The sequence below is a fragment of the Pseudoliparis swirei genome, chromosome 6 (genome assembly GCF_029220125.1).
Source record: "Pseudoliparis swirei isolate HS2019 ecotype Mariana Trench chromosome 6, NWPU_hadal_v1, whole genome shotgun sequence".
In the NCBI taxonomy this organism is placed as follows: Eukaryota; Metazoa; Chordata; class Actinopteri; order Perciformes; family Liparidae; genus Pseudoliparis; species Pseudoliparis swirei.
Genome location: NC_079393.1, coordinates 15,411,223 through 15,433,013, shown reverse-complemented (window position 1 = coordinate 15,433,013; position 21,791 = coordinate 15,411,223). Strand labels below are relative to the sequence as shown.

At 45.2% G+C, this 21,791-nt stretch overlaps 1 protein-coding gene across 5 annotated transcripts in view; it reads right to left on the bottom strand.

Moving 5' to 3' along the window:
- The window catches only part of frmd4a (FERM domain containing 4A), a 58,475-nt gene that overhangs the window by 18,470 nt on the left and 18,214 nt on the right, over positions 1-21,791 (bottom strand). For 4 of the 5 annotated variants that reach the window (XM_056416309.1, XM_056416308.1, XM_056416313.1 and 1 more), the window contains exons 2-7: positions 18,188-18,253; positions 13,230-13,324; positions 11,874-11,966; positions 8,995-9,079; positions 6,188-6,244; positions 5,396-5,418 (exon numbers count right to left, since the gene is read on the bottom strand). In XM_056416309.1, coding sequence (XP_056272284.1) covers positions 5,396-5,418; positions 6,188-6,244; positions 8,995-9,079; positions 11,874-11,966; positions 13,230-13,324; positions 18,188-18,253 — 419 coding nt within the window. Of the gene's footprint in view, positions 1-5,395; positions 5,419-6,187; positions 6,245-8,994; positions 9,080-11,873; positions 11,967-13,229; positions 13,325-18,187; positions 18,254-20,582; positions 21,103-21,791 lie in introns of those variants that run through there. The other variant, XM_056416311.1, reaches the window with a different exon arrangement.

The following is a 21,791-nucleotide window of genomic DNA, read 5'->3' as shown; positions in this document are numbered from 1 at the left end:
GCTTCATAGCAACAGAGTTTAACTAAACTTTGTCAGGCTTTTTTTTTGGACATTTCCTGATGGTATTTATTATGTCCCAATGGTGAGCCCTGTCTTAAATTAGGAGAAAGTTACTCCAAACGAAGACCTTTTATCTTTCGTTACACACACTCCTCTTTTATGGAACCAGCTTCCACCTTCAGTCTGGGAGGCAGACACAGTCACCTCATTTAAGAGTCGACTGAAGACTCTCCTCTTTGATAATGCTTATAGTTCGGGCTGAATCCGGTTTACCTGGTCAAGCCCCTTGATATGCTGCTTATAGGCTGCTGGGGGATGTTTTGGGATACACTGATACTCCTTCCATTTCTCTACTTATGTATGAATTTTCATCCCTCCATTGCACATTATTAACTCTGCTTCCTCCCCTGAGTCCTTGTGACTTCACGTCTCATAGGGTCCATTGGACCTGGCTGAGTCTGGTGCCATGTTCCTGCTGATGTGCCCCGCCCACTCCTCCTCTCTAGCTCCATCTGCCTGATGGATCATGGAGGTCTGGATCGTGGTCCATGATTACTACCAACTATTCATACACTCTGTCATACTCATTGAATGTGTTGTAACTCGGTAATGATTCCTTCTGTATACATGACATCCATTGCTTCTATTCATCTGGGGAGAAGGATCCTCCTCTGTTGCTCTCCTGAAGGTTTCTTCCCTTTTTTTCCCAGTTTAGGTTGTTTGCACAACTTGTTCCTGATAAAAAAGACCATACAAAGGTTCAATCTGAACAAATACAACATGTGATAGATAGATAGATAGATATATACTTTATTAATCCCCAAGGGGAAATTTGTCGAGTCAGTAGCAGCAACACACAAGAATAAAAAATAAAAAAAACACAAAATATAAGAAGGGTTAGGGTGATCTGGCAAGAGGTGAACTGTTGTAGAGCCTCATAGCCGTCGGCAGGAATGTTCTCCTGTATCTCTCCTTGTGGCAGCGGAGCGTGAGGAGACGTCTGGAGAAAGTACTCCTCTGTCCCTGTAGGAGGTGGTGGAGAGGTGGTCGGGTTGTCCAATATGGACACCAGTTTCTTCAACGACCTCCTCTCCACCACCTGTTCAGGTGCTCCAGCTGGCAGCCGATGATGGAGCCAGCCTTCCTAACCACTATGTTAAGGCGGCTGGTGTCACGGCTCGATGCTGCTCCCCAGCAGACAATGGCAAAGTGCAGCACACTGGCCACAACCGACTGGTAGAATAACTCCAGCATCTTGCTGCACACGTTGAAGGATCGAAGCTTTCTCAGGAAAAAGTCGACTCATCCCTTCTTGTAAACAGCGTTGATGTTGGCCTTCCAGTTCAGTCGGCTGTCGATGGAGACGCCCAGGTACTTGTACTCCTCCACCATGTCCACGTCCACTCCCAGGACACTCAGAGGTGTAGGAGCTGTCGCCTTCCTCCTGAAGTCCACCACCATCTCTCTGGTCTTGGCCACGTTCAGCCGCAGGTGGTTCTCATCGGCCCACTTTACAAGTCACTCACCACTGCCCTGTACTCCTCCTCCCGTCCATCCCTAATACACCCGACCACTGCAGAATCATCAGAGTACTTCTGCAGATGGCATGACTCCGTGTTGTACTGGAAGTCACTGGTGTACAGGGTGAAGAGGAAGGGAGACAGAACAGTTCCCTGTGGGGCTCCAACATCACTGACCACCGTTCCAGACAGCACACGGCCCATTCTGACAAACTGTGGTCTGCCTGTGAGGTAGTCAGTGATCCAGGAGATGGTGGACGCGTCCACACCGGCCACCAGCTTCTCACTCAGCAGCAGTGGCTGGATGGTGTTAAATGCACTGGAGAAGTCAAAGAAAGTGACTCTCACAGAGACACCGGTTCCATCCAGGTGCGACTGAGCTCGTTGCAGCAGGTAGATGATGGCGTCGTCCACTCCCACATGAGGCTGGTAAGCAAATTGCAGAGGGTCCAACGATGATTTCACCTGCGGCGGAGGTGGGCCAAGACCAGCCTCTCCAGCACCTTCATCACATGGGAGGTGAGGGCGACCGGTCGGTGGTCGTTGAGGCCAGATGGTGCTGACTTCTTTGGGTCAGGGACCAGGCACGCGTCTTCCACAGCACGGGACTTCCCCAGCCTCAGGCTGAGGTTGAAGAGGCGCTGCAGGACACCAGACAGCTGGGTGGCGCAGGTCTTTAGGACCCTGGGGCTGATGCCATCAGGACCTTCAGCTCTGCGCTGGTGTAGTTTCTCCAGCTGTCTTCTCACCTGGTCAGTCGTCACAGAGAGAGGGAGGGTGGTGGTGTCCAGTGTTATTGAGGGCTCGGTGGATGTGCAGCTCAGCAGGGGGACAGAGGGGAGGGGGTGTTTGGGAGGGGTGATGTGTGGAGGAGAGGGGGGAGGGCTGTGAACTGAACCTATTGAAAAAACAGTTCAGCTCGTTGGCCCTCTCCAGGGAGCCCCTGGCTGTCTCCCTCCCACCTTGAAGCCAGTTATCTGCTTCATGCCAGACCACACCTCCTTGTGTTGTTCAGCTGGGTTTGGCCTCCAGCTTCCTCCTGTAGGAGTCCTTGCCTCCTGAGCTTCACCTTTAGGTTGCGCTGGGCTCTCCTCAGCTCATCCTGTCTCCAGACCTGAAAGCAGCTTTCTTCATGTTAAGAAGCGCCTTCAGGTCCCTGGTGATCCAGGGCTTGTTGTTGGGGAAGCAGCGACAGTCCGTGATGGGATGGTGGTGTGTTCACAGAACTTGATGTATTCCGTGATGCTGTCGGTCATACTGTTGATGTCCTCCCCGTGCGGTCCGCACACATCCCAGTCCGTTGACTCGAAGCAGTCCTGTAGAGCGTCGTTAGCCTCCAGAGACCACCTCCTCACAGTCCTGGTGGTCACAGGCAGCCTCTTCACCAGAGGAACATACCTGGGTGTCAGCCGGACCAGGTCATGATCAGACCTGCCGAGGGGAAGGGCAGTGGCGCTGTATGCGTCCTTAGTATTAACATACAGCAAGTCCAGAGTTTAATTGTTCCTTGTTGGGCAGTCTATGTATTGATGGAAGGTTGGCAGAGCTTTATCCAATGTGGTGTGGTTAAAGTCACCAGTGATAGTCATGAATGCTCCAGGCTGATGATTCAGCAGAGCAGACACAGTGGAGTGGATGGTGTCCACAGCTTCCTCAGCGTCAGCTGATGGCGGCACGTACACGACAACCACAATGGCGGACGTGAACTCTCTCGGCAAATAGTACGGGCGCATCCCCACGGCCAACAGTTCAATGTTCGGGCTACAGAAGCGCCCCTTCACGCACACATGGTCCGGGTGGCACCACCGTTCATTCACATAAACAGCGATCCCGCCCCCCCTCTTCTTACCGCTCTGTGTAGCGTCTCTGTCAGCCCGAACAGTCCTGAAGCCGGGCAAAGACGCGCTGTGATCCGGATAGTCAGCGTGTAGCCACGTCTCAGTGAAGCACAGGAGACTGCTCTCACGGAAGATCCTCTCGGTCATTACCAGCGCGTCGAGCTCATCCGTCTTATTCGCCAAAGACCTCACGTTCCCGTTATGATCGGCGGTACCGAGGGTTTGTATCTCCTCGTTTTAGCCCTCCGCTTGACACCCGATCTGCAACCGCGAGCCCTCCTCCGTAGCTCCAGCGGGATCACAGGTCTGTCTCCAGGCAGAAGCTTGGCCTGCACAGCGCGATCAGCTGAGCACGCGAGTAGACGACGGACCCCGTCATTGTTTTGCTGTGTCTCACCGATACTCACGACAAAGTGAACAAAAGCCACAGTAGAATTATCGAAAAAAGTAGTTATGGTCCAGTGTCCGACCGTAACTAAGACAAACGTGAAAGAAAAGAAAAAGAAAAAGAGAGGAAAAGTGCAAAAAAGACAATAAAATAAAAGCAAAACGCCACTACTGAAACAAGCAGCCGTTGGCACAGCGCTTCCGTCTGATGCACTGTGGCATTGCGACATGTTCACCGGGTCACTAAATAAAGTTCTTTAAATAATTTGAAATGAATATAAAAATTCAACCTCTATCCAATGCAGATCCAGATTTATTGAATCCCTGCAAAATTATTGGAAGAAGAGTAATTCCACGAGCAGCAATAAAATGAAATTCCTGGAATGGACAACATTGTTTAAAACTTATTTTAGAAAAATGAAATCCAATAGCTAATAATATTAGTCATAATGGGTATTTTTGGAGAGAAGCAGTGACAGATATAGTCAAACGCAACATGGAGGAGGTCTGCACTGAATGTACTGTAGTATGGTCTAGAGAGTTTTTTTTAGAGAAGGGAGGTCTGTGTGTGTGGGACAAATCGGGGAAGGAAAGGGGGAGGAGGGAGAGAGGAATGTCTCCAGAGTGTGTCACATTCCAGCCCTCTGCAGGATATTATGTTTATTTACTTCTTTCACTGGCGGAAATGAGGTCAGAGGTGGTGGCAGCTGTAGTTTGTTATCTGTGATCCAACAAAGGGATGAGTGGATGTGGGATGGCATTTAGGCCAACATCACACAGAGGTGTGATGATGAGCCACATGTGCAACGTAGCTCACAGGAAACTTGCATATGACTGGAAAGCTTCATAGCAACAGAGTTTAACTAAACTTTGTCAGGCTTTTTTTTTGGACATTTCCTGATGGTATTTATTATGTCCCAATGGTGAGCCCTGTCTTAAATTAGGAGAAAGTTACTCCAAACGAAGACCTTTTATCTTTCGTTACACACACTCCTCTTTTATGGAACCAGCTTCCACCTTCAGTCTGGGAGGCAGACACAGTCACCTCATTTAAGAGTAGACTGAAGACTCTCCTCTTTGATAATGCTTATAGTTCGGGCTGAATCCGGTTTACCTGGTCAAGCCCCTTGATATGCTGCTTATAGGCTGCTGGGGGATGTTTTGGGATACACTGATACTCCTTCCATTTCTCTACTTATGTATGAATTTTCATCCCTCCATTGCACATTATTAACTCTGCTTCCTCCCCTGAGTCCTTGTGACTTCACGTCTCATAGGGTCCATTGGACCTGGCTGAGTCTGGTGCCATGTTCCTGCTGATGTGCCCCGCCCACTCCTCCTCTCTAGCTCCATCTGCCTGATGGATCATGGAGGTCTGGATCGTGGTCCATGATTACTACCAACTATTCATACACTCTGTCATACTCATTGCATGTGTTGTAACTCGGTAATGATTCCTTCTGTACACATGACATCCATTGCTTCTATTCATCTGGGGAGAAGGATCCTCCTCTGTTGCTCTCCTGAAGGTTTCTTCCCTTTTTTTCCCAGTCAAAGGTTTTTTTTTAGGTGAAGAACACTCTCAGCTACAACCTTTACTTTCTTATCTGTACATCACATATAATCATCACTCGTTATTTATATGCTCACCTGGTGAAATCTCCTTTAGCCTCCTGTGCAGCAGAAAGGGAAGAATAAATGTAGTGAGAGAAGACAGGAAATGTATCAATGGATAAGAGAGCACCAAGCAGTGGTTATAAAATATGTGTTTATGTTTTGTTTGCATTGATGAATGTGAAGTCAGGTCTGCTGTGCTGTATCAGAGAGAAACACTCAAGCTCCATCTGGAGTGAAACTTCTGAAGGCCTGCAGAGCAGATACCTGATACTGTGCACCTGCAGACAGCACACCCACACACACACACACACACACACACACACCACTCAGCTCCGTCTATGTGTAACATGACCTTGCAGAATTACGGTTAATGGACTGACCTACTCTGAGAAAGGGAGAGGAGAGAGAAGAGAGAAGAGGGCTGGCGTTGAGGATAATTTGTGAAGTATAAGAGTTTCCGCTCAGCTCTGTTCTACATTAGCACTGAGTGACTGCACCAAGAATTTCACTGGGAGCCAAGAATTCTGCTACCAACAAAGACAGTTGAGGTTTTTTTTAGGATTTCAACCTCTATGCGTCATTGCACATGACTGAGAGTTTGATGCCTACATTAGATTAAATGAGTTTAATCATCGTCAATAATGACCGCAACAGATAATGTGAGTTGAATGATAGTCGGTTCAAATCGAAAACTTGTGGAGATATTTTAGAAGAACACTTTTATTAATAAAGTACTACGAGAATAACTAGTATGTTTGGCTGCTGGTGCAAGTGGTGAAAAACAGATACATACACACACAGACACACACACACACTAAATCTTACTTGTACAATAAAAGAAGCCAGTTCGAAGACAACATCACTTTCCACTTCAATAATTTCCTGCAGGAAGTAGACAAAAGAGAGGACAAGAGTCACGGATGACACATTCTCAGACTGCTCGCAGCAAGTAAATAAATAAAACACACACTGTGCCGAGTAAAAGTAGACGTGCCTCTGATCATCATCCATTTATATGAAAAGGGGTTGCTAGTTCCTTTCATCTCGCCCTGTATTTTCCTCTCTCCCTTCTCTAATTTCATGACCTCTTCATGTGGATGGAGCTCAGAGATTAGTGGCAAACGGAGGGGGTTGGGTAGGCATGGCTGCTCCGGTTACTGATTACTCAGTACATTTTCCAATGGTGCTTTTAATTCTATTAGTTTTATTTTTGTTATTTGATGATATGCGAAGGTTCCTGGGGAAAAGGTAAAGGAATGGAGTCTTTAAGCGAATGATTATTGTTGTTGTTTTTTGTGTGTTAGAGTATGTAATCGTCGACCATGTGCGTGTACATATACATTACATGCTGTGTATTCGTTGAGGGGGAGAAGGATGAGGGTTAGTGGGCAGTGAGTCGTGGGTCAAGTATGCCAGGAATGTTCCCTTTACAATCCACCTTTTAATTGGTTGGGAGATCAGACAGCCAGGATGAAACACGAGACCCAAACCCACCCTGAGTGTACCACCCAGCGAGCCTACACATCATCATAGTGTGTGTTATTGTACTGTATGAGAATGTTTCTCACTTCTTATACAAACACTCAGCAGACAGTAAGCATATATCCCGATCTACTTTGCTTTAACTACTGAGTACTTGCAACATGTTCTCTCAAAATACAATTATATTTCTTCTCCTGCTCTTGTGTTTTGTTCCCTCTCGCTCCATGGGGTTGTCAGGAGGTGTTAAGCTGAACTTGTTATCAGGGTGACATGTGACGAATAAGCAGAGAAGAATCTGATATCTCCATCAAGGACATTTTAACGGAGTCACTGGTGGACTGAATCAGACGACTTGGGAGTCTCACTGTCTTCCTAATGGACACGACAGCCTGACAGGTCCTTGCAAATGGAACAATTAAACTTACATTTACTATTTGACAGCATTAGCCAAGGAAGGCACTCATTTATACCCTTTTCCTATCATAAGCCTGTGTATAGTGCACTATACTCAACATGCATTTTACCCATTCAAAACTTTAAACATTACAGTTGAGAATGACTATACACTTGTTGCTATGATGAAGCTGACCACCACTGTGAGCAGTGATACCATGATTCATGCTAATATATAATATAATTGATCTCTTATGACATTATCACAGTTTCGTCTTGGACTTTGACCGGCCCATTATTTTCCTTCAGGCCACATACGCCCTCTTCTGGTCATGTAAAATAACCATTGTACACTGGTGTCACTGCTTGTTCTGTACACTAACCAAGTTACAGTTTATCTATGCATAGCTATACTGTGCATGCACAGGGATAGCAGGTAGAGTAATGATAAGAACGAACAGCAGCTAACTGTCTCCCCTCACTCCTAAAAAATGGCCTTTTGTCAGTAGAATGTTTGAGTTAAATCACCAAATATACAAACTACGGTATATATACTCACCTACTTGTAGCACAATTATTAAAACCACTAACTTATGTAGCTTATCTACTGACCAGGTATGCTAAACAATAGGCCCATTGTGTGCTTTACACTACGTTGGAAATTCTAAAAAGCTCTTTTTGCTAAATAACTACACGGTTATCACCATTAGGCACCTCTATCACAACGTAACGCCTGTGTGTTGTTTGCCTGAGAAATACTACAAACTATCAACCACCTTCATACAGAATGCACAAGTGAAAACACCTGTAACCAATTAGTTCACTTAGAAATCAGAGCTTGGCATAACGATAAATAGAATTCAGGTTTGCTCTTTGGTGTGCACGACAATGGAGGCTAATTTTGGAGAGTTCCAGGACTTCAATTGCAATATGCTATATTTGGTTTAAAGTAACTATGTTCATGTTATCTTTGTTATGTTATGTTATCAGTAAAAGTAATAGTGTCTGATACTGTTATACGTTTATGAGTATAGTAAATAAACAAAATTGATCTCCCATTGCATTTGTGTCCATAGTCTCTATATACAGCATTTAAAAATAAAAATGCCTCTAGATACTCATATTGTATACTGAGCACATGAGTGCAGTTGTCATGTTTCGTGGTTGTGTAGTAGTTTTGTGTTTTAGTGTTGTAGTGTTGTAGTTTTGAGTTAAGTGTTTGCAAGAGATGTGAAGCTATGTAGAATAAATGTTTCTTATGTGTGTGTGGAGAGTTTTGACAAAGAGGGACCTAGTTTCAGAATTTGGTGTTTTAGCAATTGCAAAAAACTGTAATACGACAAAATAAATGTGCGTCAACCCTGACAGATGGCAGCAAATGTGTCAAATGATTTGCTAAATGCTGGAATGTGGTGCAGCACGTAACATGACGGATAACAGCTGATCACATGTTCTGCTACATCAAATCAGTGTTAAGCACTGCAGTCCAAGCAGGCTTCTTCATTTAGAAGGAAAGAAAGGGGCTGATGAAGTGGCCTGCTGCAGCAATGTAATTACTCTCCATAATGCAAACATGAAATATACTCACAAAACACATCAACCTTTTTTCTTGCAAACAAACTTTGATTTCATGTCCAACATTACAGAGTATTCCTACGACCCATTGTTGTGAACCCTTCAGAATGAACACACCCCTCCATTATAACAAGTCAACAGTAAACAGACTGTACATAATGGCGACAAAATAATGAGTTTACCTTGAAGATGATGGATTTGGCATTCAGGAAAAACAGCTCAATAGTGGCATTGTCCTTCAGGTAAGATATACTCTCTATGTAGAACCTGAAAACATAGAAGAAACATCTTCAATACATTTGAAACAGCAACGAGAACGAGATACGTTGACCTTCAGTTCTATAAAAAAAACACCAGTGAGGATTAAACATGAATCACAAACTAAAAGAACACGTCCATAATATCGGAGGATGTGTTCAACATGCAGGCTCTGGTAGTGTCATGTGCACGTGATGTGACAAAAATAATGCAATGACCAAAGTGACCAGAGGGGGGCACACCATACCAAAAGCTGACCCTGTAAAGCACATGCTCTCACTTCCCACTGAGCCAATTCCCTCTCTCACCATGGTGGCTGGCAATAATCCATTAGTAGTTTGTTAGTGTGAGCACATTCCACAATCTGAATGCACACACATTAACACACACATACAGACACACACACACACACACACACGGATTGCAAGATCACATGAGGCACTTCACACATTGTCTGCCTCTCTGCATCATCAGCGCTGTCGTGATGCCACATGCAGCTACAGTACACACACACACACAAACACACACACACACACACACTAACATACTGGAGAGAGAAGCACAGTAACCCACTTCTGGCAGAGTGGTGCGTAGGAAGCTAACATAATAATGCCTTCTAAATTTAGCTCATGAATTCATGCAGATCCAGAGGGGAGCTACGATGGTACACTAGGAAGCTACTCACTGTTAGCTCTTCTCTGGCGCAAAGCCCATACCACATACCACATACAACACTCTAATTAAAGGCCTTGATGCATCTCTACGAGTATGTATGATGTGACCTAAGTCCACGTTCCTATGAACATACATGAGCGAATGTGTTTTGTGTGCTTATGAGCGTATAGGTGTTGAGTGAGAGGGATTGTAAGATGATCAATATTGAAGGACTTAAATTGCATTACCAAGTGAGCTGCAAGAGAGAATGAGAGTAGCCTCGTCAATATTCAGTGTGAACATTTAATTGAAGCCACAGTGTTGATGAGACATACACACACTGCCAGCCCAGCAGCAGGCATACAGAGAGGCACCCACTGAATCAGCAAGAGGAGGGCACCTGCGCCACACAAATACCACATCGGTGTGCAAATACATGGCATGATGCACGTGCACAGGCACACACACAACAATGTGATTGTGCTCAAATTGAAAAGAGATTCAGACCCGACATTTGGGCTGACCGTTGTTCCATTATAGTCGTGAATCTGCACATGTGTGTGTACGGGAGAAAGAGGGTTGTGTGTGTGTGTGTGTGTGAAGTGTAGTCAGTGTGACATTTGGATCGATTGAGGTTAGAGATTAGAGTGAACTGTGAGGGAAAACAAGGGGGATGGCCTAAAAATGGTGTCAAAGTTCACAATGTCACAGCACCACCACCACATCCTCAAACACCTATTAGTCTATTTAAATACACACACAGTGACCCCCCCAACCTGACCATCACACACAAATACATACACTGTTGGTTTGTATGGTTCTATATCTGACCCAAGATAAAGAGAGATGCTCACCGTTAATGTGATTAACCAAAATAGCGGGGATGGCCAAGATGGCAGTCAGGGCAGCCAAATATAATTATCTGCACATCTTTTGATTACACCACATTTCACAATGACACCATTGTTCACTAAATAGGATGAACAATAGGTCTGTGTGCTAATAATACGATTTAGCTTTACAGTCACCTCTTTGTGTCATGATGAGCTGTGTCGTAAATGTCGCCCTGGAAATGACTCAATGACATTGTTTCGCAGATTTAATGTGCGTCACGTTGCTATGTTTGTTGCTAACCAAGGCTCAGTCCCTGGGGTGTATATGACATCATAGAGATATGCTGGGGACGGAGCACACCAGTGGACCAAAACAAAGCCCTGGCTTTCCCTTCCGGGCTCTAACAGTGTGTGTGTGTGCGTGTTTGTTTAGGAGAGTCAAAATGGGTTGGAAAGTGCTGTGCATTTTCATTTGAGATTAAGAAAGATTGGACCATTTCTTCTCAGGTCAGGTGCCTTTTTCTTTCTTTTTCAATCACTTAATGAAGAGGCACCCCCCACATACACACAAACAATCATACACACAAACACTTTCTGTCACGAATACACACATGATCCAGTGCCTGTGTGAGAGTCAGGAGTGTTTCCTATATCAGTGGGGCCATTGTATGAGCAGTGCAAAGGGCTGAGAGGAATGTGGGATTGAAGGGTTGTTTCATAACCCTGCCCTAACAGGTCAGAGAAGAGTTGGCTTTAACGGAGGAGATGACTCCACCACAGCAACAGCAAGAGGAGCCCCCACTGTCAGGGCACCTGCCTCATCATTTGAGTCAAGTACCAGGATTTTTCCTAACCGATTAGCATTTCATTGACAAGTGACCTTTTCACAAACGAGCAGCCAACAAACCTCGTCTGAGTGCTTCTGTATAAAAATGTCTAGTACAAACGAGATAGAATAAATGACACGGCTTCTCTTTGTAGGATTCTGCTTGGAGTGTGGCACTTTGTAGTCACCCAAAAGCTATTTGACAGGATTTGCATGCAGCACATACTGACGAGGTCTAAGAGGCTCATGATTGGCTGAGACCCTATGGCGAGAGTTAAACACTCGGGTCAGAGCAATTTCATAGCGGCCTGTCATAACCAACCTTGTTAATCTGTTCTTATTACCGCATGAGGCCACGTGCATACACAAACACATACACAGATGATGTACTCCTCCCATCCTTCTTTCTCTCTCCCACACACATGCAATCAGAAACTATTGTACATCGTGTATGTTAGTTTGGTGATTCATTGATTGAAGAAAGACTCACCTGACACAGAAGTAGAGGACAATGGGACCAGACTTCTTGGGGAAATCGTGTTCTAATACCCGGCGGTCCAACTGAAGCCAACTAAAATGGCCCCTGATGAGACAAAATCACATAACAGCAAATTAGTGATTCTGGCTTGTCTGAACTAAGACACACAAAAACTCCATTTCATAACACCGAACATTTTTGCTGAAGCCTCATCACTTTTATTTTCCTGTTATTATGTCTGCCCCCTTCCCTCCCCCCACCCCCTTTCTCTCCCCCTCTCCTCTCTTTTCTCTGTCTCCCTCCAACAGAGAGAAAGACTGCAGAGACAGCTTGTCACCGTGGTAACCCTGCATGGTCTCCTGAGCAACATCTCTCCCAAACTCTCCCTCCTTCTGTGTCTGTCTCTGATTCTCTGGCTCCTTCCCTCCCAAATGGCCTCTTTGACCACTGAGCGATCAGAGCCGAGTCGAGTCCCCAGGCACACGCAACAAATCTACACATCATAGAATAAGGCCTGGGGGACTAAGACTGCACAACTGATATTGCTTTTCTGCACTGACTTTGGCCACAGCATGCCACAGCCATGCAAATGCCACAGAGCAGAGGCCAGACTTGCTTGGCATCAGCGGCTGCATGAGATCAAACAAAAAGAGAGAAAACAAAGGCCATGGCAGTGTTTGCCTGTATGTAAATCATTGGTGTCTTTGCATGACTAGTTCTGGGCTATGCTGTGATGCTTCGGTCTTAATAGGTCACCGAACACAATACAACTAATTTGAATGTCATTTTTGCATTTCAAGCACAGTTCTTGTCGCGATCCCTCTCACACACACAGACTTGTGATCCATTGCTAGCCCAGGGCACGGCGCTCGTAGCCTCATCCTAACATCAAAACCCTTTATACTTCGGGATTTGATTATACATAGGAACAACACACATTTACGATTCACCATACAATTCATATTTTACTTGAAAGAAGGTATAAGTCACCTTTTACTTAAAAGAAGTGAAAACCATAAACTCGATATCTTTTTTTTTGTTATACAAGAACATTTACAAGAAGAATTTAATTCCTAAATAAACCTTTACAACAAAATCAAAATACTGATATAAAAGCACACTGGAAATTCATCAGGAGAGAATCAGGCCTAAACCAACTTAGCCTGTTGTCTGCTTCTTGTATGGATGTCCCACATGTTGTTACATAAACCTTGCATTCACACAGGAGTGTAACTGCTGATAGTCTGCAGTTACTTAGCATGCGATGGGGAAGCACTGACAAACCCAATCCAACAAACACGATCAAGTGAAGAGAGTCCTGGGCGACTCATACGCCATGTGATAGCATTACTATTCTATGTGACTTACGTTTCGTCCGTGTATGCAATTCCAAAGTACTCCTTCTCTTTGAGGTTGAAGTGCGAGGCCACGAGGTCCAGCAAGTCCTTAGCCATCAGCTTGGGCTGCAGGGGAACAGACACATTAGTATTGCTCTGCTTGTTTTCTATTTTTATTAGTTATAACGCGCGTGTAATGGTTTATTACACTGAAGTTTAATTGGAACAAGCTTTATGGTAATGTGTTCTATCAGCTATTGATCTACTGCAATGACTAAGCATTCTGACAAACACTGGGTAAAAGAGGAAAAGAGCAAGAGAGGAGGAGATAAGAGAGAGAGAGTGTGTGTGTGTGAGAAAGATGGATGGATTGTGTGGATGTTGCTGACAAAGCAGGTACCCTGCCCTCCCCCTCCCTCTTTTCTACCCATCTGACCCAAACCTCTACTGCAGAGTCATGGCTCTGGGCTCAGCCACTGTATTGTCGTGAGGGGGCTGCAGCGAGCACGAGAGCTTTCTAACTAGTGACTACGGTGGAATACTGTCAAAGTTCGATATGATGACAACCTCCATTCACCACAAAGCTCAGAGCATGCAGAGCATCTTAAAGCCAAGCAGAGGCCGGGGCCTGCTGCCATATGCTGCTGGTTTGTGACATCCTGAGGAGCAGCACGCCCCACCCTGAGGTTAACCATGGGTGTGCCTCGCTGCCTACGCTTTCATTACACACACACACACACAAATCTGCATGCACATATTCACTTCAGAGCCCATACAGCACACACAATCCAAGCATCCCACTCATAACACACAGGAGCTCTGCATGTGCTGTGTACACATATGGACAACAGGAATACATACCGTGTGCAACCAGTACTGTATACAAACACACACACACACACAGCTCCTTGTGCCACAGTGTGCACATTCTTAATAATCTCCCCCTCAGGTCCTGTACTATCTACTCAGTGCACACCTACAACTTCAGTCACAGAAGCTACTGAGAGCTATTTAAAGACAAGAAGGTGATGTCATGCACACAGCAGGGTTACACACAAACACACACATGCACAATATCGCACACACACACAACTCCAATGACCTAGATCTCATTTAAGCACGACGCCTACAGTAATCCTGCAAGACAAACAAGCTCTGGAGAGATTAGAAGTGAGAGAAACTAACATATAGCCGTATAGTCCTGTGGATCACATTTATGTGCCAGATAAAAGTATGAAATAGAAAACCACATGGCTACTAGTTGATTCTGTCTCTGTCTCTTGACCTTAACTACAGAATCCTAGAGTTGTACATTACAGAGGAGACTCACACTGCTATATGAAGGAATATTGAGGTTATCATTAAAATAAACCTTTCATATGCATATTCACATTAAGAATTAGATTTGTACTTCTCAACATGCAACATTTTTATTCCTACTGTATGTGTGTGTGTGTGTGTGTGTGTGTGTGTGTGTGTGTGTGTGTGTGTGTAGTTTATGTAATTCAAGTTCTGACCTTACCTATGTTTAAGTCCTGACCTGTCTGACTCTGAGGAAACTCTTCCAGTAGTCCCATCCACAAATGCTAAGACGGGCTCCTTTGTTTCTCCAAATGGAAGAGCAGCACACGATCTCTTTGAAGTGCTCAAACACGTTTTAGATGTGAAACGGTTCGGTCTGGAAGCCGTCTTTAAAGCATTAGCAGTAATACGTGTTTTGGTTCAGTCTGAGACGCATACAGCCGTGGTCTCTCATTACCCCACAGCAGTCAAATGCCAAGGCAACAATATCAATTAAACAACCATTGCCACCACAGCAGAACAAACAATGAGCAGAGGACACACGGACACATGGAGTAAACTGTTAGAAAGACGATATGGAGGTGAAATGAGCCCCAGACACAGAGTTGAACATCAGAAGTGCACGTCTACGGATGGGGAAGAAACGAAGGACCCCGCGAAGGTTAAGCTGAGCTTCTTGCCTCAACATTGTTATGAATACCAAGCAGACTGTTCAAACCCCATGGCCTGCAGCACTGAGAGTATAATTGAGTTTGGCTCCCACTTCAAGTGACGACTCACCGCTTCCACGCGTGCACACACACATCGCCTGGTGCTAAGCTTATCTGTGAGATGGCAGATACCTACCGGATGTGTAATAATGTTGTGGAAGATACCAACAGCGATACAGACACTGAATGACAGGTAATATAGAAAATGATATGGCACGCTGAACACACACAATAACTGACACACACACACCTAACATACATAAGGCAGACACACATAAACACACACATATCGACACACACACACTATGGAGCCATCCATCAGACAGTCAAACTCTGCTAGCTCAGACAGCATTACTGCTTTAGATATTCCGCCCGTGCCTCCTCAGGAGCACAGCTAATTAACAGCATAAGAAATACAGGGAAGTATGAAGTGAGGAGGAGACATGCTAACGTAAACTCCCAAACAAGTGACAAAACCACAACGGTAGCTCACTTGCCTTGCTGGCAGCAAGTCACGGCCCAATCTCAGCAAACAGTTAGTCAGGCCCATGGCGCCTTCAGGTTTGATCAGAATTATGGGAAGCTAACGGATTTATCAGTGCCAGTCCTTCAGAGTCCAAGGATGGGTAAGGAAAGGGGTTTTAGCCTTTTCATATTTTAACTAATACTTGTGCACTAGCATCTTAATTAATGGGCAGTTCTTCACATAAACAATGGAATGAAAGGCCACACCTCTTGCTCAGCTGACAGGACTCGCTCACTCGGTCTTCAACCTACCCCGCTCTAGCCTGAGGGAGTGATAGCCATATGACTGACATATATTTTCACCCAGTGGTGTATTTGGTGGTTAGCTTCAATCTTTACGGCCCGGTCAATAGGTGTGCTGGCCCTCTGGCCAATGAGGTATTGCTCCATAAACAAACCACAGAGGGCCCACTATCAAAAGTAGGAGGAAAGGGATGAGGAAGAGGAAAAAAGGTGAATGACACTTGTGGGATTAAGCAGCTGGTCAATGTTACAAGTCAGTGACGGTGATCCAGCCCTTCAGAAGCTCGCTGGGTGGTGTGCTTGGCGTGCGACAGGAACTGAACTGAAAACCGCAACTGGGCTGACTTGACCGCACTGCAGTTTAATGATCAGTGAAGACAAGACACATCACAATATTTACACTGCTTATGAATTATGATCATTCTTTCAAGAAATACTTTTTGGTCCTGACTGATTGCTTCTTAGTTCACTGGAAAACTAAGAATAACATCCTAATTCCTTGTGGTCCTATAAACAGCTTACTGGACTCTTCTACATCTGCCCGACGCAGAGAAGCAGGTACAGACAGTAAGAGAGAGAGAGAGCGAGAGAGCAAGAGAGCGAGAGAGAAGACAGAAGTTTCCTGATTTATGGCAATGTTTTGTTAATAATATCCCCTCTGCCGGATTTCCTTCTTGCTAATACCATTGCCAAAATGTAAAATAAAATACAATTTGTTACATTGTGTATATTATGTGGTAAACAGAACAGATATTCTCCCTCACTATGTCTTCAAGTTTCTGGAAAATTCCATAAAACAAAGATTTAGGATGAAGAACGAGCGGAAGAGAGGATGGAGGGATGAGATACAGAGCAGCTGCAGCTGTATTGGGAGATTCAGAAGGAGACAGAGTCGAGGCACGTGAAAAGCTGAGAAAAGAAGATATGGACAGTGAAGAGTCGGAAGTCAAGAGAGATGGAGAGAGAGAGAGAGAGAGAGAGAGGAAGAGGGGCAGAAAGATGTTTAAAAGAGAGGATCAGTTCTGACAGAGTACGGTAATCAAATCAGAAAGTCAGCAGAGCTATCCTCAGCTTTCCCCCCATACTCCTCTCTTTATTCCCATCGCTCCCGTGTCATCTCCCGTCTCTCTATTCCTGAGCTTGCATCTCCCTTGTCTCTCTCCATCTAAACCTTCTGTGTCATTCTTTCTATTCTCCACTTGCTCTTTTTCTCCTGTTCCAGAGCAATTACGGTACCTTCCTTTGTCTTTCTCTCTTGTTCGACTGGGATTGGGTAATGGTCTGACGAGGTTAAGGGAGGTGAGGACGACTGGAAGAAGCCTCCCACAAAAATGCTTCAGACAAAAAGTGAGAGAGTTCTTATACATGATGTAATGGATGTCATCAACAATCAATGAAGAAAAGGAGAAGTGAGGGCCACACAATTTCTGAACAGTTAAAAATCCCAGCCTAATGAAATGTGTGTTAATGTGATATTGAAAAGCCTCCAAAGTCGGGTTTGACCCTGGTTAGAGAACAGAAAGCAGACCAAAGCAGATCTACAGTAGTAAATAGCTGCCTAAAAGGGTAGGGGCTTTGGAGGGCTAACAATCGACTGGCGGGTGGGCTGTGGGTGATAATACATGTGGACATCACTGACAAAAAGGCCTGCTGAGAGGATTGAGGGCTGAAAGTAGGGGGAGGGGGGCAGCATGCTGCTTTGTTTTTCCTGGACGTTTGGGGGATAGGATGCCGCATTGTCTGTTACAAAGAGACATTTGAAGGATAGGCAACATTTCCAATTCCACAAACAGTTGATGTTTTTTTGTCAGATGATTTGGGGCATTTCCGAGGCATCCTGGGAAGACAGTAGTGATGGGTAATGAAAAATGAGCAGTGAAGCACGAGCTGTGAGGAAGTAAGAGTTTCTGTTTCGGACATTATTAGGACTGAACTCTGCATTTGGATGCATAGCTTCTACAGGGAGATTAAATCAGGGCAAGAGTCTGCATGCACGCTTGTGCGTTTTGTGTGTGTGTATAGAGATCAGGTGAGCATCAAGAAAGAGCAAAGTCACCTACTGCTGACCAAATTTCCCTAGGTCAGCAGTAATGAATTCCCTCGTGACAGCAGACATCACTTCTCCCTCGCTCTAAGGAAATGAGAGTCGGCAAAGAGAGAAGGAAGATAGAGAAGGAAGAGCAAGAGTGCAGGAGGAAGAGAGACTCACCTGTACAAGGAGCTCCAGCTTCCTGTCGTCCAGGAGATGGACCTGACATCGCCTCCCCTCTGTCATCTGAGAGAGAAAAAGACAAAGGGATGCTTGTTCACAAATCGAATATGTATTACAGGTTATCCCGATAGCATTCAAAAGCAGGGTCTCTCCACTGATGCCAATACAACAAAAGAATTAACTTACATTTCATTTAACATGAATGCTGGGAGCATATATATATATATATATATGTGTGTGTGTGTGTGTGTGTGTGTGTTTGTATGTTATCTCAGGGAAGTCTGAACAAGGTCAGCTGACCTCACTATACAATGGGCCAATAGAGACAATTCTTCCTCACTGACATTTCTAACATTCCTCTTTGACCGGAAATCCAGCAGGAAATCCATATAAAGGGCCACAAAGAGCAACGCTGCCTGCTGACAATGTTCTCTCCACTGTTTGTCTGCGTTGACAAGGTTTGCTGAATGGAGCTGCGAAAAAATATTAATATACAGTATGTCTGCCAAGTTCAGGCGTAAACACCAAGCAGGTGCAATGATAAAACAGTCAACTGTGGGGAATAAGCACCACATACACGCGAGTTCGACGACCAAACATACCACACGAGCTACAAAGCCAAGACAATTCTCCAAATCTGTCTGAAAGTTTGCTACTGGGTGGTACAATTCAAATGGGTACAGGACTACGGTCTCAACAAATAACGCCTCGCATTTCCAGAGAAGGCGTACTATGCCAGAGTATTCAGCCTGTCAGTGTTTTCAGCACTCTTAGAGATTCTCTCAATTTAGCAGGAGGCGGGGACCCTGAGGAACACAAACACTCCCTGGCTCCTCCCACACTTCCCTCACATTTGGGAGCTGGGGAGGGACACCAGGGGGGAGGTGTGTGTGGGTGTATGGAGGTGTAGGAAGGAAAGAAAGGGGGGGGGGGAGACATCCTCATCGTCAAACATTTGATGAGAACTCTGTCTAAAACATAGATGGCATAAACACGAGCACAAGCGTAACCGGTTTGTAACTCTTCACCACAATAATCACATTGGCCACCTGAGGCTCTTGCAATTTAGTAAGGGTGTGTCCACAACAGACTCCTACTTCTCAACACTCATGCCAGCTTGCATCCAGCTGGCAGGTTGGAGGTGAGAGTTTAGCAGAGAGCTGAAGACACCAGAGTGACAGAGTTGTGTCTCAACACTCATCCCTGTGTGAACTCTGCTGATACATGTGTATGTGTGGCTTCTAGCTGCTTTGAAAGGTTTGGTTTACCCTCCCACTCACCATTGATCTCTTGTGGTTTGAGGCTTTAGATGGGATGCACCTGTGCGCACACACACACACACACAAACACACACACTCACTATTGTGTTTTGTTTTCATCTCCCACCCTCCTGTGATGGAGTTACATTACCTTTCCCAAACTTTCCATGTTTATACTGTATACAGTGATTTTAATTACTGCCATGAAAACTGAGTAGAAGGTCAGTGGTGTAGACATGATTCATTTCTAGCTGAATATTGATAAAATAACAACCCAGAGATCTCAAGTGTATCAAATGTGTTGGTGCAGTTATTAGACTGTGTGCACATATGTACTTTCTGAAAACAAACGTGTTGTCTTTATTAATCCTGGATGTGTGGCAGCAGATAGGGCAAGACTACAGTATAAAGACCAAACATCTTACTTTAGTTTTAGTCTTTAGAATACTTTAAACTGCAATGCAGATAGTGTACACACATACACATACACGCATACACACACACACACACACACACACTCATGGCTCTCTGCTTGAGACACCTGGGAATAGTACACACCCTAACGTCAAGGTAACAAATGACTGCCTTGAGGCTACAATTAGGCAGCCCAATCTGGCAGAGGACACTCATTGGTGTAAATCATAAGATTAACTTTGTGGTATTGGACACATGCTACTGGGTTTATATCCACCATGAAGCCAAATGTAATAAAGTGTCTATGAATAGCTTATTGTCATTACAACACAAATATATGTGGAATAGTACTTCAACATGAGAAAGATAGTTGGCGTTATTTGCAAAGAGCCTTTTGTTGTAAACATGACAATGTAGCTGCAATGAGAGACACATGTGGTGTTGGCAGCATCCTTGTCCTGGCGTGGGATGCAATGCTGACCCATGACTAGTCGGGGTGGAATCAGCTAACTTGCTTCCCCAAAACTCACTGGCATGAATCAGTGCAATTAAAAGACAACACGTGAAAATGAACAATGTGCAAAGCAGACATTTTTCAAAAAACGTTTCATAATTTCGCTGGAGATGAGAGCAACATTACAGAGGCGCGCGCACACAGACAGTTGTCAGTGATGCTTTGGTCAGTGCTGGCGACAGCAAGCTGGTCATTAGTTAGTTACCTTGCAAACAGACGCTCTCTGCGAGGCTCCCAAAAAAACAAACGGCTCCAATAGGAAGAAAATAAATATAAACAAATAAAATACAAATGATTAATCCCAAAAAGAAACGAGTCTTGTTACTGCCAGAAAATCGTCAAAAAGCACGCTTTCCCCGGCCGGCCTAGGGGAGGAGGCACATCAGCATCCATGCTAGTGACCATTAGTTAACGTTCGTTACGACCGACGCGGCTCTCTGTAGATCTGGTATCCTCCAAACGCCACAGACACGTTACATCTCACGTCTTCGCCATTCAAGCTGGAGATAACTCGGCGCTAATTAACAGCGACTGCGGAGCGTCGTCCCCGAGGCGGGCTTCCTCTCCCTCCTCCTTCCGAGAGCAGGCAGCTTCTCACGGGGCTCGTCCGACCCCCCTCTCGCTGCCGGCGCCGTGCACAAAACGGTGTGTGAACGTGCGGATAGCACGGGACCGTACCATCGGTCAGCAACCGAGGGGGACGACCGGAAGAAATGTCTGAAAGGTATTGCAGCCCGCCTTCACTTGCCAGCTTTGTTTCTCGCTGTCACCGGAGTTGCTTCGAAAACACGGGAATAATGGAGGCAAGATGTGGGGGCGGGGAGAGGAGGGGACATTTTCTGCAGCAGCTCACAGTCATGAGAAACTGCAGACCTCTCACTCCGTGTGTGTGTGTGTGTGTGTGTGTGTGTGTGTGTGTGTGTGTGTGTGTGTGTGTGTGTGTGTGTGTGTGTGTGTGTGCGTGTTTGTGCGCGTGCGCTTACAAACCCAAACAGACACGCCAATAGTCTGCCTTTAAAACCAGCGATGCACTGTGATACATAACAATGAGCAGGGGCCGCAGTCTGCCCACTACTTCATTAAACCAGCTGTACCTTCAGACACGCGGGCTTTGTGAGGGAGAGAGAAACACCCTCTCCACAGTTATATGCCAAGCCATGTGTATTTTGATTTCCAGAGGCCTGCAATGGTTAAATGGCACTGCTACATCCCTGCTCTCTCTCTCTCTCTCTCTCTCTCTCTCTCTCCTAGCTTGTCACTTCATGTCTGCACTTTTAAAACACAGATCTTCTTGCTCTCGGGTTTATATTGCTTGAATGATTCCTAGCATTCAGTCCGCTGCAGCCGTTGGACTGAATTTTTTTCTGCACCTGTATTCACCTTACACAGCTGGAGCAGCAGCCATGGAAACCAG